At 35.7% G+C, this 18,017-nt stretch overlaps 1 protein-coding gene across 8 annotated transcripts in view; it reads right to left on the reverse strand.

Annotated features, from left to right (window-relative positions):
• Window positions 1-18,017, reverse strand: part of GRM8 (glutamate metabotropic receptor 8) — a 731,564-nt gene that overhangs the window by 92,910 nt on the left and 620,637 nt on the right. Inside the window, exon 9 of one of the 8 annotated variants that reach the window (XM_072784439.1) lies at window positions 8,853-8,916. The exons of the other annotated variants lie outside the window; for them this stretch is intronic. Coding sequence (XP_072640540.1) covers window positions 8,884-8,916 — 33 coding nt within the window. The 3' untranslated portion in view covers window positions 8,853-8,883. The remainder of the gene's footprint in view (window positions 1-8,852; window positions 8,917-18,017) is intronic. 8 annotated transcript variants of the gene reach the window in all.

The raw sequence follows: 18,017 nt of genomic DNA on the forward strand, positions 1-18,017 counted from the left end.
AGCATCAAAAAAATAAAATATTTACAAATAAACTTAAGTGCAAGATTTTTTTCACTAAAACCTATATCATTTAAAAAATGAGAGGTCTAAATAAGTGAAAAGAAACCCCATGTTAATGGATAAGAAGATGTATATTGCTAAAATGGAAACAGTCCCTAAATTAATTGACTGATACAACGTAATCCCTATCAAAATCCCACCTGGCTTCTTTGCAGAAATCAACAAACTGATTCTAAAATTCAGATGGAAATGTCAGGGACCCAGAATAGGCAAAACAATCTTGAGAGTGAAAACAAAGTTGGAGAATTCATACTTCTGATTTTATTTTTTATTTCTTTTTTGTTGTTTATGTTTTTAAAATCCAATTAATTAACATATAGTATATTCAATTAATTAATATATAATATATTATTAGTGTATTATTAGTTTCAGAGGTAGAGTTCAGTGATTCATCAATTTTTTTTTTTTTTTTAGGATTTTAGTTATTTATCCATGAGAGACACAGAGAGAGAGAAAGAGACACAGGCAGAGGGAAAAGCAGGCTCCATGCAGGGAGCCCGATGTGGGACTCGATCCCAGGACCCCAGGATCATGCCCTGGGCCAAAGGCAAGCACTAAACCGCTGAGCCACCCAGGTGTCCCTCATCAGTCTTATATAATACCCAGGGCTCATTACATCCTGTCCCCTCCTTAATGTCCATCACCAGTTACCTGCCCTCCAGCAACCTTCAGTTTGTTTCCTATAATTAAGATTCTCTTATGGTTTGTCTCTCTCTCTCTGATTTCCTCTTGTTTTATTTTTCCCCACTTCTGATTTTAAAACTTACTACAAAGCTGTAGCAATCAAGACAGCATGATACTGGTATAAAGATAGACAAATCAATGAAATAAAATTAAGAGCCCAGAAATAACCTCTCACATGTATGGTCAATTGATTTTTGACAAGTCTCTCAAGCAAATACAATGAAGAAAAAATAGTCTTTTCAACAACTGGTGCTGGGACAACACATGACACCAAAAACATAAGAAACAAAATAAAAATAGATGAATTCAACTTTATCAATATTAACTCCTTTTGTGACTCAACAGGTACCATTAGAAGAGTGAAAAGACAACCCACAGAGTGGGCATAATTATTTCCAAATCATGTATCTGATAAGAATTTGTATCCATAATATATATATACACACACATATAGTATATATAATAAACATATATAGATGACATATATTTTAAAAACTCTTAGAAAACGGTTAAAAGGCAAATAACCCAAATAAAAATGAATTGAAGAGACATTTGTCCAAAGATGATGTATCAAAAATGCCCAACATCATTAGTCATCAGGCAAATGCAAATAAAAAACACAGGATTCACTAAGATGATTATAATAATAATCAAGTGTTATTGAAGATGTGAAAAAATTAACACTCTTGGGATGCCTGAGTGGCTCAGTGATTGAGCATCTGCCTTTGGCTCAGGTCATGATCCCAGTGTCCCGGGATCGAGTCCTGTATAGAGCTCCCACAGGGAGCCTACTTCTCCCTTTGCCTATGTCTCTGCCTCTCTGTCTGTCTCTCATGAATAAATAAAATCTTAAAAAAAATTAACACTCTTTATATTGCTGGTGGGAATGTAAAATGGTACAGTTATTTTGGAAAATAGTTTGGCAGTTCCTTGAAAAGTTAAACATAGAGTTACCATATGACCTAGCAGTTCTACTTCTAAATAATTCCAGTCCAAGAAAACTAAAGACATTTGTTCAAAAAAAAATCTGTATATTAATGTTTCTAGGAGGATTATTTATAATAGCCAAAAAGCAGGAACAACCCAAATGTCCATTAACTGATAAATGGATAAATAAAATGTGCTGTATCTATACAAATATTAAAAGTAAGTAAAAGGAATAAAGTGTTAAAAATAAATTTAAAAGAATAAGTTCTAATATATGCTCTAAAATGGATGAACTGTGAGAATTTGTGAAGTGAGAAAAGTTAGTCACAAATACCACATATTGTGTGATTTCATTTTATATGAAATATACACAACAGGCAAAGGCAAAAACAGACAATAGATTGGTGACTGCCAGGGCCTAAGAAGAGAAGGGAACACAAGTGTGTGCTCAATGGTACAGGATTTCTTAGGTAATGGCCTAAAATTAGATGAGGGAGATGGATGCACAACTCTGAATATACTGGAAAATACTGAATTACACACTTTAAAGGGGAAAATTTTATGGGCAAATGTGGATTATTTAAATAAAGCTGTTCTTTTAAAAATATGCAAACTATTTAACTTGATACATTCAGGAAGGATAAATAATCAGTATTATTTGGCATGTAAAAAACATGCTGCAGGGCAGCCCAGGTGGCTCAGTGGTTTAGCGCCACCTTCAGCCCAGGGCATGATCTTGGAGTCCCGGGATCGAGTCCCATGTAGGGCTCTCCGCATGGATCCTGCTTCTCCCTCTGCCTGTGTCTCCGCCTCTCTTTCTCTCTCTGTGTGTCTCTCATGGATAAATAAATAAAATCTTAAAAAAAAAAAAAAAACCGTTGCATACTCACCATTCAAGACACAAGTTTCAATGTAGGGATTTATCAGTGACCAAGACATGGTTCTTGACCACCAGAGACAGTGTAGGTGGGGAAAGAGATAGGCAAAGAGCCTGTTATACTTCAGTATGAGACTCCCTAGAAAGGAGTTAGGAAATGGTGCTGCTATAGGAGCATCCAGCAGGGCCATCCAGCCTAGGCTTCACAGGTATGTGAACAGTAGCCCAATGGATGTGGAGGAGATAACCCAGGAAAGAGGATGGCAAGAGGTCACCAGGAAAGAAAAGAAAGGAAAAGAAAAGAAGAGAAGGGGGGGGGAGAAAAGAGAAAAAAGAGAGAAAAGAAGGAAGGAAGGAACGAAGGAAGGAAGGATGGAAGGAAGGAAGGAAGGTCATTATAAACCACTGAGAGGGGTTTGGATGCTGTCTTACAGGTGGTCAAGGGGATTCTCTGAAGGATTATAACAATGATAGAGGTGGTGAGTTTCATGGTTTAGAAAAATCCGTGAACTGTAGAGAGAAGACTGACAGAGCCTAAGACTCCAGACAGGCTAGTCACACTGATGTAGAATTCCAGGTGAAAGGTGATGGTGACAGGAATCTGAGCATGCAGTGGACAGGGGGAACTTTGGAAACAGCAATAGGTTTTCAGACTTTACTGTCCAGGCCACAGAAAGTGATGAGTGACTAAAGGATTTTAAGCAAAATATGGTATTATAGCTTTATGTATGTATGTGTATAATTATTTATTTAGGGGATCACTGTGGTGACAGATCAGAGAAGAGAGTGATATAGAAGCATGAGTAAGAATTAGAGGGCACATTTTATAATTCCTGGCAAGACTAGAGTCTGGGAACTCTGTTAGGAGCAGTGATGAAGAAGATGGGATGGATTTGATATATATTAAAGAAAATAGAGAGGAATCAAACAATGGCATCCAGACTTTTGATTTGAGAGTCATCCTTAGCATTTGCTGACTTCCACTCCTCATGTCTAATCAACCACCGGCAACAGGCCTTACAGGATTTTGCCCCTATCTCCCAGGGAATGGCTAACCATTGTATCAATCCTCCCTACTTCCCTATCAGACACTCACACAGTACCTTGTATTTCAGTGATACTTTACAGTATATAATTATGTATTTATTTGATTTTCTTTTTTTTTTAAATAAATGGTTTTATAAAGGTTAGGTTATGTTCCTCAAAATTACATAATGGGTTTACTCAAAATACAGATCCCTGGAACCCAGTTCTTAAAGATTATAATTCATTAAGTCTGGGAAGGAACCTCAGGTTGGGATTTTTAAAAGCCCTTCTTCCTGTGATTCTAACATATGTAATCAGTAAGCCATACTTTGCTAAGCACCAAATAAAAATTTATTTTCTGCAGAAGAGTAAGAGCCAAGTCTGTTTTTCTACTGTTGCATCCCAGAGCCAATTGTGGTGACTAACCCCCAATAGGTATTAGTAAATATTTGTTGAAGGAAGGAAGAAGGAGTGAAAGAACAGTGAACAGGTAATGGTGCCTTTCATTGAATAGAGGCACCCAAGAGAACGACAGTTTTAAAAAGTAGATCATGTCATGGTTCTCTATCAGCTCAAAGTCCCAGTGAGGCTTCCAAGCCAAGAAACTCACAACTCAGATGGACACTTGAGCTATATTCATGAGTCAGGTTTGCAGGAGGTAAAGATTTCAGAGGCACAATCATGTTCAAGACAATTGAGATCATGACTATTTATTAGCAAATTCTCATCCACAGAAACAGAAACAGTGATAGAGTGAAGGGAAGCACAAATGGGGCCCTGGAAAGAGTAAATTTTAAAGAGCAGACTCAGGAAGATCACTAAGGGAGGACGAAAAAACATGACCAGATGGAAACTAGGGAAGAATATAGTCCAAGGTCCATGACACCAAAGAGAGAATTTCAGGAATGAGGAAATGGTCAGTGATGTCCAAAGATAAAATTTCATGAGGATAGGATTTGAAAACTGAGAGTCCCTGCTTACTCTTATGAGAGAAAATTCAGCTTTTCTGTGAAGTCTTCTCTGATGTACCCTATACTAGGCAGGTAGGTATGTTTCTCCTCTGTATTTGTGTTTCATTATGTATTTTATCATAAATCTTTGGCATTATATTATAATTATTTGTTGATGTGCCCATTTCCCAACTAGAGAGCCCAGTAATCTCAGGGACAGATTATTTTTTACTTTTCTTTACCTGTTTTAATACCTAGGATTCAATAGGAAGTCAATGTTTGAAATACATACTGATAAATACATAGAATGTTTGACAAACACACCAGTGATTATCATTACTCTATTTAGTGTTTTGAGTAGATGTGGCTTCAGGCAGTAGGCAGATTTGAATAGTAAATTTAATTTATTTATATATATATATAAGTATATATATATAATAAATATATATATATATACACACACACACACTAATTTAAAAAGATAACTTGGGGAAATTTTGCACTCTGACACATACCTCACAGGGATATTGAAAAGATCTAACAAGTTAGTATCTGTGAAAGTGTTTTGTGAACAGAAAATGTGAAAGACAGAAACTCCATATATATCCAAATTTATGGTGAGACAGCACTGGGAAGAATGTCCCTGCTCTCTACCTATAATTATAGTTGCTGTCCAAAAATTATGTCAGAAGCAATAAGTAAAAAGCCACCATCTCTGGATTTCATCCAGATCTGCTATTTCTTGCTTTTATTTTCCCACAATATCAGCTCTTAATTTAAATTCCTGGTAACTACCACATGAGATGACCATCTTTCACCCAACTCTATGCAGAGAAAACCCTTCAGGAGTGTGCCTTCTGCCTTTGGCCTTGAGCTTAGAGAGAGTGGCATTTTAAAAAAGATTTTATTTATTTATTCATGAGAGACACAGAGGGAGAGAGGCAGAGACATAGCCAGAAGGAGAAGCAGGTTCCCTGTGGAGAGCCTGATGTGAGACTAGATCCCTAGGACCCCGGGACAAGACTTGATCCAAAGGTAGACATTCAACCACTAAGCCAGCCAGGTATTCCCAAGAGAGGCAATTTTAAGTGTATATGTTGGCATGCATATTGTGGGATGGGTGGATTCAGGGAAGAGTATAAGAAGTCAGACCCACAATACTTGGGATAAACAAGATGGTCAAACTTTATGATAGAATTTCATCCCAACACAGTGCTTATGGGTGGTATTTAGAGCAATAGTGTTGAGTAATTTTTTTTCTTAATTTTAAATTTGTGATAAAAGTTTTTATATGAATTCTATGGAGTAGTTATTTTTAATCATAAGCCATTGAGCTATGACTGCGATACTATGTTTATAATTCTATTCTAGATAACCAAAATTAGTTTCAAATAATTTTCTTAGGTTTCTTCTCATGTAGGATTAACTCATCTGAATGTTTACTATAAATGACAATTTTAACTTCTCAAGATGATTTGGTATGTTAGCTCTTTTTTTGAATATTATTTAAAAGCATTCATATTATTAATTTAAAAGTTAGCAATATCTTAAAATATGACTTACATGTCATATGTAAATATCTACATTAAATACATTATGCCAGTACTTTGTGATGACTAAATTCAATTAAGCAGATCGTTCTTTGCTAATAATAAGTAGAAGTAAATAATATGAAAATAGGCTCTCTATGGGCAATTTTGTAAGCTTGTAGAATATTCCTTTTAATTATTTACATTTTTTCTTTTTCCTACACTAAGCTGATTATTAATGCATGCAGAAACTAAGATAATTCATTATAAACCATTTTGTGATATTCTAAACAACATAATAGATGTTCAGTGCAAAATGCTTTTCCATTTTGATCTTGGCCCATATCAGTCAATGTACATTTAACTCCATCCATGGAATGTTACAGGAAGGAAATACCTTCAGAATGTGAAAAGATAGACAGAAGGATTTGAAATGAATATTTTCCATGGTAAGCCACTTTATATTGTTCAGCAAACAAAACATAAAAGGATGATGATGATGCGGTGCCTGGGTGGCTCAGTCCATTAAGCATCCAACTCCTGATCTCAGGGTTGTGGGATTGAGTTCTGTGTCAGACTCCATACTGGGCATGGAGCCTGCTTAGGGTTTTTTCTTTCCCTCTCCTTCTGCCCCTCCCGCTCGTGCTCTCTATCTCTCTTTCTCACTAAAATAAATAAATATTTTTTTAAAGTGATGATGATGATGGTGGTGGTCTGACAGTGGTAGCTAACATTTACTGAGGGCATACTATGTGCCAGAACCATCCTAAGCAATTAACATTAAATGCTTAAATGATGCTGAGTTAGATATCCCATTTTGTTTAAGGAGTCACAAAGCAATAGGTAACTGACCCCACATTACAGTTATTAAATAATGGAGGCCTGAAGCCACAAACTCAATCACAGAATTTTATTACCTCTACAATTTTACCTCTCATACCAGTACATGACACATGATAGACAGTTAAAAAAGGAAAATTGAATAAACATCCAGAATAGGAAGCAGAGGAGATAGGAGGTAGGAGAGTAGGTATAAGGTATTTGAAATAATACTCTGGGTGGAAGGAGCATGTCACCTAGATAGGAGAAGGCTTAGACAAGAACAAGAGATGAGCGAGTGAGACCACGGCAGTCAGTTTATTGGAAATAGAAAAGAAAAGGTGAGTCTAAACCAGATTGAGAAAGAAGAGTAAACAAAAAAAAAAAAAAAAAAAAGGTAGTAATTTAAAGGATTTCTTCACCCCAGGCCAACACAAAGACCTTAGGATAAGACAAACAGTTGTTTCATAGTTTGACTATGTTTTATCCTACTGATTCCTGTCCCCTCAGAATCATTACAGAAAAGTGTCCTCTCCAGCAAGGATTCTTCTATTTTATTCCAAAGAAGAGCATCATAAAGTTCATTTTATCAGCTTAGTATTATTCAAAGTACCTACACGGTACCCTTCCTGTCTGAAAGGTATATATATAACATAATCCCAAATGAATATATGTAAAATATTATACTTTATTTGAATTAAAAACAGAAAATACCAGTTTTAAAAAATTTTCTATTCCATATTGAATTCTTAGGGCTCCTATATTCTACCCTCATAGAGATAGATGTGAAACTGCTAAACACCAACAAAAAAGGCTGCTGCAGCCAGAGAGGAATAGAGCTATCACAACTGAGACACACTATAAAAATAAATGATTTCTGAAAAATGGAGAGAACCTGAGGTTGCCTTTCAGTCCCAAACCTAGAGGGGAAAGGTTCTTCTTGCAAAGTGTGGTATAGAACAGGAAGATTGAGAGAGATTAAGACAGAGCTCACTTGGATTCAGCATGAGCAAAGTGACCAAGCAGAAAAGAACAGAAATGAAAGAAAAATTGAATAGTAGAATAGGAAACTATGGATGGCATTTTGGGGACTATGACTCACAAAGACATACTTTAATGTTTTCCAGAATTGTTTGTATCTGTGCTACAATAAATAGGACTAAATGGTAGCTCCAGCTAGTAAAATGCAATGTAAAGAATTGTTTAGAATGTGAACTCTGAACCACAGCAGACATAAAAATTGAATTGTCTGAAACTTGTTAGGAAAGGCCTACATGATATTAAGACATGCTTATTCTAATACAGAAGTGACATGCAATGTATCTGAATTAAGGCAACAATATAAGAAAAGGAGCTCTATGACATCAAAAGAAACATTTCTAGCCAGCCATAACTAGCTAAGGGTTTCTTCAATGTATTAAGTAATAATTTATTCATTTATTTAAAATATGAATTGTAATAACAGTATAATCAACAGGGTGTGTACTAGGAATATAAAAATAAATGAAGCAACATTTATGCACACAAAGAGCCCATTTAGAAGGGACTAGAATTAAACACTAAAATCATGTGATCAAATATTTGATGTTTGTGAAGCTGGGCTACTTTCTTTCCCTCAACCTGGCAGAAGACTAGGGATTTACTCTCTAGAAAAGGTGAAACATAGGGTCTCTTGGATGCAAGACACCTGGCACAGTGGGTCCAGTACCACATTAAAAGTAGTCATGGCAAGTGGAAGCACGAATTGTGAGATTTCCAGTCCCCTTCCCCTACTTGGCTCACAGAGTATTAACAGCCTAGTTTACATCCTCCAAGCAGAGGATTAAAATATTCATCTTTGGGAGATTTTTAGACTCATCAGCCTAAAAGAAAAGATCTAAAGATCTAAACATCCTGACACTTAGGTGATTTCCCAAGTGATGTCCATTATCAAGAAATACAACCACGTGCAGAGAGTTTTCAATCAGCTTTTTAATGTACCTTTAATTGAGTGGAATCCAAGGATCACTGGTCACAAAAGATTTTCTGCCATGCAAAATAGACACTAAATCAAACAAATAGGAAAAAAAATATTTCAGTAAAGAGAGGCTATGCCTAGAAAGAAAGCCATCTAAAAATTAATAGCTTCAGCAATTTTTTTTATTTATTTATTCATGACAGAAAGAGAGAGAGAGAGAGAGAGGCAGAGACACAGGCAGAGGGAGAAGCAGGCTCCATGCAGGGAGCCCGATGCGGGACTCAATCCCGGGTCTCCAGGATCACACCCAGGCTGAAGGTGGCACCAAACCACTGGACCACCGGGGCTGCCCAGCTTCAGCAACTTTTTTAAATGCATGCCTAAAACAAGAAGCTGTTTATATAAATAAAGGAAAATTCAGAGAGCACAAAAGAACTCTTATACATCAATTATAATTATTATTATAAAAATATACTTACATTCATTATAATTATTTATGATTAATGATAATTATAGATAATAGAATTAATTATAATACTGAATTATGATTTTAGAAATGGAAGCCAATAAAAGAACTAGAAGGTTGAAGTAATCTCCAAGAAAGTGATCAAAAAGACATAGAGAAAGAAATCAGGAGAGGATTAAAGGATTAGTCTAGGAAGCCCAAGACCTAAATAAGAATCCCAGGAAAAGAAAATGGGGAGTTGGGGTTTCAAAAAAAACATTTTCCCAGAAGGAAATGATATGGAATCCTAGATTAAAAGGTCCTAATGAGTTCCCAGCATAATAAATAAAATATACACATAACTAGGATATATCCTGTGGAGTTTCAGAATAATGAGGACAAACAGGAAGTCTTAAAAGATTCTAAAGATGGGGAAAAAAAAAAGGAAAAGTGAAAAATTTACAAAGAATCTAAGGATCAGAATGGTCTAAGATCCAAGAAAATAAATGAAGTAGTGCCTTCAAATTCTAAAGTAAAATGATTTCCAATCTAGATTTTGATAACATGTTGTTTAGCATAATGTCAAAGTGAAGATATTTTTATATACACAAGTTTAAAATTTCTAACTTCCATTTTCAGCCTCAAGTGCTATGGGTAGGAGGCACCTGTGTGGCTGTGTGGCTCAGTTGGTTGTGTGTCTACCTTCAGCTCAGGTCATGATCCCAGGATCCTGGGATTGAACTGAGCTCACATTGTGCTCCTTGCTCAGGTGGAGTCTGCTTCTTCCTCTCCTTCTCATTCTGCCCCTCCCCCTGCTCATGTGTGTACCTGTACATGCTCGCTCTCCCTCAAATAAATAAATAAAATCTTAAAAAGAAGCAGCAGCAGCTATGGGTTGATGTGCTATACCCAAACAAAATAATAAATGAAGGAGGGGCAGTTGGATTACAGAAAACAGGAGATGCAATACAAAAGAGATGTGAAGAAAATCCCCAGAATTATAGTAAAAGGAGATTCTGGGATGCAAGCTATGCTGTACGCTTGGATACCAATCTAAATTACAGAAGCTGGAAGGATGTCTCCAAGAACTTAAATATAGCTAACCAGATGTCCTCTGGAGAAAAGTTTGGGAGTGAATTGGTCTTTAGTATTTAAAAAGCAACACACACCAAAAAAAAAAACCCCAAAACACTAAGCAGCCAAACAATTTCAAAGTGATGATTATTAGCTACAAGGGCAACAAAAAATTTTTCCGGGAAAGTGCATAACTCATATGTACATTATGTGCATCTATATTGGGAAGATGGTAGGACAGGAAGTGTAAATGGCAGATGACAAGTATAAAGGAAATAATTCATTCCATCCCATAGCAAGAAGTCAATAAACTGGCACAGCAGAAAAAAAAAGAAGTAGAAACTAATGTAAACAGGTTATTTAGAAATACAAAGTAAAACATATCAAGGAACATTGCACTGAATGTAGGCACATTTGAGGAGATGTTGTTTTCCAAATAAACCTTAGAGAACCGATGGACTTTTAAAAATCCTGTGTACCAAAAAGAAAAGTGGATAAGAAACAGATAAGGAGAGACCTAAAAATGAAATACCAACTGAAAATCCATACAAGGTACACTGATGTAAAAGGGACAGTTTGCACAAAATTATTGACATAGAGACCAAACTTGTAAAGCTTCTCAAATCATCGAGGAAAAAAAGTACAGAGACAGAAACAATGTTAGAAAATATGGAAGACAATAGAAGACAGTATGCAAAAATTATAGATAACTAATATATCTACACGGGAAACCAAAACAATTGTTATGCTAAAATATAATCAAAGGAATGAGGAAGGAAAACATTTCTCTGCTCAAGAGACCTCTGTGTGAATAGACTGGAAGGGAAATTAATGCAAGAAACACGATAAAACATAAACCTTTTGGGAGAGAGGGACAAGATTAAAGAAAAGCCCAACAAATCAAACAAGACTAAAAATGGTTACCTAGTTAAAACTAAAAATGAGGATGATCTCAAACATTTCTACCACAACACAACTGCAGAATAAAAACATATATTTTTTAGAAGAAACTTTTATGATGACATAATTAATAACCTGCAAAGTTTTCTTTCAAATTTGAGGACAAGAGGAAAATTTTATTAGATATATCATTACTGAGAAAACATAACATTTTAAAATATACTTAATTGGAAAACTTTTGTTTGCATATGTAATCATCTGCTGAAAATTAAAGCAAACTTGGGAAGTTCAGAGAGGAAGCCATAATATAAAAGGTGTCCCCTCAACTATTGAAGCAAATGAGAAATCTACAGAAATGTGAGTAAATCTAGTATACAAATATTAAGCTTTAAAGGATGTACAATGTAAACTAAAAAAAAAACAATTATAATCATCTGAATTCCAAACCCCCATGTTCAATGAAAATATAACTTGCATGTGCTTTTACAAGCAACAAAGCAAGCAACAAGAAAAAGAAATGTTAGAAAAGTGATAAATTGATAAATTCTAGAGCTCAGAGAACATGTATTTAAAAATGAACCCTCAGTTTATTCTCTATAGTTAAGAGTCTCTTTCTTGGTTTGTGTCTCTCTCTTCTTTTCTCTTTGCTCGTTTGTTTTGTTTCTTAAATTCCACATATGAGTGAAATCATATGGTATTCATCTTTCTCTGACTGACATTTCACTTAGCATAATACTCTCTAGCTGTTCTAACCATGTCATTGCAAATGACATGATTTCATTCTTTTTGATGACTGAATAAAATTCCATTGTGTGTGTGTGGAGGGGGGGCACATCTTCTTTATCCATTCATCTATTGATTGGCATTTGGGCTCATTCTATATAAACTGATGGTTACCAGAGGGGAGGTGGGCAGGTGGATGGGTTAAAGATTAAAGAATGCACTTGTGATGAGCACTGAGTGTAGTGTGGATGTATTGAATCACTACATTGTACACCTGAAAATAATATAATACTGTATGTTAGCTAATTAGAATTTAAATAAAAACTTAAAAATGAATCATATATAAATTTTTAATAGATTGTGATAAAACAAGATGACCTTGTTTAGATCACATTTTCTGATGACAGTTTCCAGTGTAAATGGAAATAAAGTCATAAACATAAATGGAACTGCTTAGAAATTAAACAATAACTTCCTTCAAAAAGTCAAAACAATTGCAGTCAAAAACTGCAATTAGGGCAATTCAGAAGTAAAAGATAATGAGAATATTGCATACAGTGTTCTGTATTTAAAACAAAAATTCATATTCTTCAATGCTTTTATTATAAAATAAGAAATAATAAAAATAAATGAACCCAGCATTCAACTCTAGAAGCTAGGCAAAAATAATAAGACTAAGAAAAGTAGGAGAATTAATAAAAATAAAAGTACACATTAAAGACCAAGAAGACAGAATAATAGTGAATTAATTAAAACCAACATCCAAGAACAGGTTTTTTTTACAGAATAGCCAATAAAATTTACAGATAGCTGGCAAGCCTAAATTGTAGGGGAAAAAAACAAAAGGAAAAAACTCAAATACAGAGCTTTAATTCTGATACTACAGATGTAATCATAGATACCAAAAGGGGGGAGGAAATAAGAAAATACTAAATTTAATATATAGTATAGAAAAATACAGTGTAATATAATACTATATTGCTTTATAAACATTCCCTGATCTCCCAGATCTTGAAAATAGTCTGTGACATGGTTGTATTCTCTAGCTGCTGTGTTCCTTCTTTCTTTTCCTTCTTGACTCATCTTGTACAAACACTGTTTTATTCCCTCTGCACTATCATCCCCATGCAAACTAGCCTTTGCAATGTACTCGTCTTAAACACTGTGTGAGAAAACATCAGCATTCGAATCCAATCACCTCTCCTCAACCCATCTCTTCTTTGAAACCCTCCTTTCTTAACATCTTGAATACTATCACTATTGTTTCTCTTAGTGGCATAAATGTTGGTTCTACTTCTCTGTTGCTTCCCTTAACTGTGCCCAAAGTTTTATCCTTCATGTTTTCCAACTTGGCTTTCTCTACCAGAAGTCCTCCCATCCTTCCCCTGGCTTCAAACAGCTCACTACTCTACTTCAATGCTGAGCTGGTTTCTTGCCAACTTGTGCATTTCCAATGGCCTGCTGACCAAGCGCTTTAAGACAGCGACAAAGCATGGGAAACAAAGCTTATCATGTCTAATCCGTATTCCTCATCTGGCCTAAGGAATTTTCTCCTTGATTTCTCTAATTTTGTCCAATTGATTTTCATACCCAGTATCAGCCACAGTGTAAATTTTTTTTCATTTACCCATCCATTGTTTTGTCTAGCCCTACAAAGTCATTTATCATGATGGTATTTCCTGACCACCATAAAAGGCTTGCAACTAGCCATCCTTTGTCTTTTGATCCATCCTCCACATATATATTAGGGCCAAATAAAGATATCCTAAACATCCTCTTTTATTTGTTTCCTTCCTTGGTAGAAACTTATAATGACTTCTCACTGACAAAGCAAAAATAAAAATTGGTAACGTTAGTTAAGCCCTCAAACCCTCTATCCCAATCTATCTTTAGAGTGTTACATAAAAAGTATATTCAGGAATTAAATGCCTGATTCAATTTTTGTATTCATTTTTCTTGAATATATATTTTGGCTTTCTTTTTCTATTTACTCCTGTTTTGTCTCTGCCTAGAATACCATCTTTCCATTTTTGGCCATCAAAATACTACTATTCCATTCTACATGTAAGGAATTTGGAAGTTATTACTCCATCCTAACAACATGTGAAAAGCTGAACAGACTGAGAAATCAAAAATGCTTCTAAGACAGGTGAGGACATAGAGGGCATGCCCTGTTCCTGAGACTGGAGTGACAAAAAGGCAAATAGAGAAAGTTACAGCTTACAGGACCAGAGACTCCCTTGCAGAAATCAACTTGGGAACCAGTGCTGGGGTAGAGAACCCTGACCTGCAATTGCTACAGGCTTAGGGTGGACAATTCTAAGAGTTAAAACTCAGTGGCACCCAGCCTTAGTGGACCCCATAATTTTCTCAGATTTATTTCCAGAAGCCTAACTAGGTTCTCAAAGTAAATATCAGGGAAGAATCTTCTCATGCTTCTCATGCCGAGTACTCTGGTTGTTTTCTTTTGTTTTTAAGTAGACTTCACATGCAGCCTGGAGCCCAGTGTGGGGCCTGAATTTACCACCCGGAGATCAAGACCTGAGCGGAGATCAAGAATCAGATATTTAACCAACTGTGCCACCAGAGTATTCTTTAACAAAGCCTGCCCTAGGTGAAACTGTCAAGCAGGTTAGCTAACTAGAGTCTAACCTACTGGGGGTATTAGCAGAACCCAACTGACCTAGGGGAAGGGGAATACCCAACCCCGCCCCCCTCTAGCCATTTTGTCACGAGGCGGTGGGGGGAGGGAGAACAAAACTGAAAAATACTTTGAAGTTCACATTCCAGAGGCACAGGCTCATTAAATGACTGAGTACTAATTCTGAAATCATACATCGCTTCCCCTCCCCGCACCTTACCACCACATACTAAAAGCCTATTAGCAGCAGCAACTTTTACCCAACACATCTTGTCTAGCTATCAGGAAAATATTACCAGGCATACCAAAAGGCAACAAAACTTAAAGAGACAGAATGAGTACAAGAATCAGACATGGCAGAGATGTTGAAATTATCAGATTGAACATCAGGTTTTGGAATCAGATCAGAATTTAAATTTCTGTTTTAGGGGCACCTGGGTGACTCAGTGGTTGAGCATCTGCCTTTGACTCAGGTCATGATCCCGGGGTCCTGGGACCCAGTCCCACATCAGGCTTCCTGAGAGGAGCCTGCTCCTCCCTCTGCCTATGCCTCTGCCTTTCTCTGTGTTTCTCATGAATAAATAGAATATTTAATAAATAAATAAGTCTCTGTTTTAAAACTTACTAAACATACTCCTCTGAGTCTAAGTTTCCCCATTCGTGAAAGCAGGTCAATAATATGTTATTTCAATTGACCTTAAATTCATCGACAACACCTCCCAGTTTGACCATGGGTGATTCTAGATTGTGGAGAAGAAAGTATTCATGGGCCTAATTAAGAAAGACCGAATTGCAAAAGAATAAGAAACTTAACGTCAGGAGCAGATTGTACAGTTGGTGGGATATCAACAAAAATTATTTTGCAGTGGAAAAAAATAATACCTTACTTTAAATGGGTTTTTTTCTCTTTTTTAAAAGATTTTAATTATTTATAGACGGAGAGAGAGCACACATAAGCAGGGGAAGGGGCAGGGAGAAGCAGGCTCCCTGCTGAGAAGCAGCCCAATGCAGGGGTCCATCCCAAGACCCTGTGATCATGACCTGATCCCAAGGCAGATTCTTTTTTTTTTTTTAAGATTTATTTATTTATTTATTTATTTATTTATTTATTTATTTATTTATGATAGAGAGAGGCAGAGACACAGGAGGAGAGGGAAGCAGGCTCCATGCCGGGAGCCCGACGTGGGACTCAATCCCGGGACTCCAGGATCGCGCCCTGGGCCAAAGGCAGGCGCCAAACCTCTGAGCCACCCAGGGATCCCCCACAAGGCAGATTCTTAACCAACTGAGCCACCCAGGCATCCCTCAAGTGTTTTATTTTTTAAGGACTGATTAAATGAATACACATTGAAGTCCTAGAATAGGGAGCACCATCACCAACCACCATCATTACTTCCTCTTTCCACTTATTTACCTGCTCAGCCTGTCACTCTGCCTGCACTAGTCCTCTTCCCAAAATATATCTGACATATACCTTTCTTCCTGCTTGAGTGAGATATGATATTTTATATTTCCTACTCTGTAATAATTATAATAAACAACAGACACATTGTTGGAAAAAATCTCAAATGTTCCATTCTCTGCACAGATTTTTTTCCAAAAAATCACTGGATTTTTCCAAAAGCTCCCATATATCACTGCTATAGTCTCATTACTGTGTGACTGACATATCCTATGGACTGTTTTCTTCTTGGTGATATTAATTAAATAAACACAAATAGCTTAATGTCAAATAGCTTCCATTATTCAGAGATCTCTGTACACTTGCTACACTGATGATGCAGCTCTAAAAATTTATCTTTTTTGTCATTTCAAAAATGGATATAAACTAGTAAAATGTCAGCTTTGTTACCTTGTGTCCCTGAAACAATATTTTGTTTGATCAAAAGAAACCATGAAAGGTGAATTTATCATATAAATGAATGAGTCTCAATGCAGCACTTTGCTTTTCGTGGATTAGAATGTGTGTCTATCTTCCAAACCATGACACGAACTCTCTAATACATCCAGTCTGGCCTAGCAATCTGAACTCAGATTCACATATTAAGCTCATAGAAGCTAACCCAACTGTATTGATTACAATATGAAATATGACTCCACTGCATTCCAACACACAAGCTTATTTCACTATCTCCAGAGGTTTGTTAGGTGATAATGTTCCTGAAAATTGTACACATGTAACTATGGCTCTAGCTGGGAAGCAAATCAATGACAGCTTATCAATAAAAATATAAGAATACACATAAACTCAAAATAGAGGCTGAATGCATTCTGGATTGCCAATGGCAGGGCAGTTAGTTTCATTACTCACCAAACCACAGGTGATGTGAAAAAGGTGTTCCTTCCCTGCTCCCAGATCTCATGGTACTCTTTGGTTGATTTCTTTTTTCCAATTTCAAAGCTTATCTTGGGTATGCACATATATAATAATTTGTCAATGTTTTATATTTATATAAGCAGGCACACATATTTTCCCAAATAAAACTTAAAATGAGTTAAATTAAATGGAGCTTTCTAAAAATGTTTAACTTTCTGGTTTAAGTTTGAAGGGATAGAGTTGCATCCCCGTAATCAGTAATCTATGGGTGCAGACATAAGAATATCAAAAAGAAATTGTAGATAAAAATCAAAGTTAAGTTTTGAAGAAACCACTACAGAATAAATCAAAAGAGTGATATAGGAGAAAATAAGAACAAAAGACAAAGCCCATATGTATAACACAACCTAGAAATAGTTCTCTGCTTAAGAGGAAATCAGAATAAACAGGAGAGTTAATTAAAATTATTTTTAAGTCTTCAGATGTAGTTTTTCATTTGTTTCTTTTCTGATTTTTTAGCCTTCCTCTTTTTTGTTAATATGAGTTATTTTTCAAGGCACTGAATTATATAATTTTGTTTAGAATACTGTAAGAGCATTGCATGGTTAATATTTGACCTTTTAAAACAATTCTGTTTCCTGTTTTGACAATAACAGAATAAATGAAAGAAGAAAGATTACATTGTGGACACAGATCAGTCTTATTTTTAGAGGAGTATCATGGAAATAAATAATGTGTGGCCTGTAACTCAGAATTGAAGGGATAAGAGCAGTTAGAATAAATTATAATCTCAAAGCTCAAGGAAACACCTAAAACTCAAATATAAACATAAATGAACATAAATAAAATTATATAGAACACAAATGCCAATAGAACAAAACAGATGCAAAAAAACAAAAAAGAAAAAAAAAAGAACAAAACAGATGCAATTTATGTTCTTGATAGATTCATAGGAAGCTTAATCTGGTCCATGTGAGTAGAGTGCGGAGGTACAATTTAAAGCTTAATCCCAAAACACTAAACCAAGTTGCAAACAGGATGTCCATAGCTAGAAAGCCAAGCCTGCAAATAATGAAAGGAGCTTCATA

The sequence above is a fragment of the Canis lupus genome, chromosome 18, assembly GCF_048164855.1.
Source record: "Canis lupus baileyi chromosome 18, mCanLup2.hap1, whole genome shotgun sequence".
In the NCBI taxonomy this organism is placed as follows: domain Eukaryota; kingdom Metazoa; phylum Chordata; class Mammalia; order Carnivora; family Canidae; genus Canis; species Canis lupus.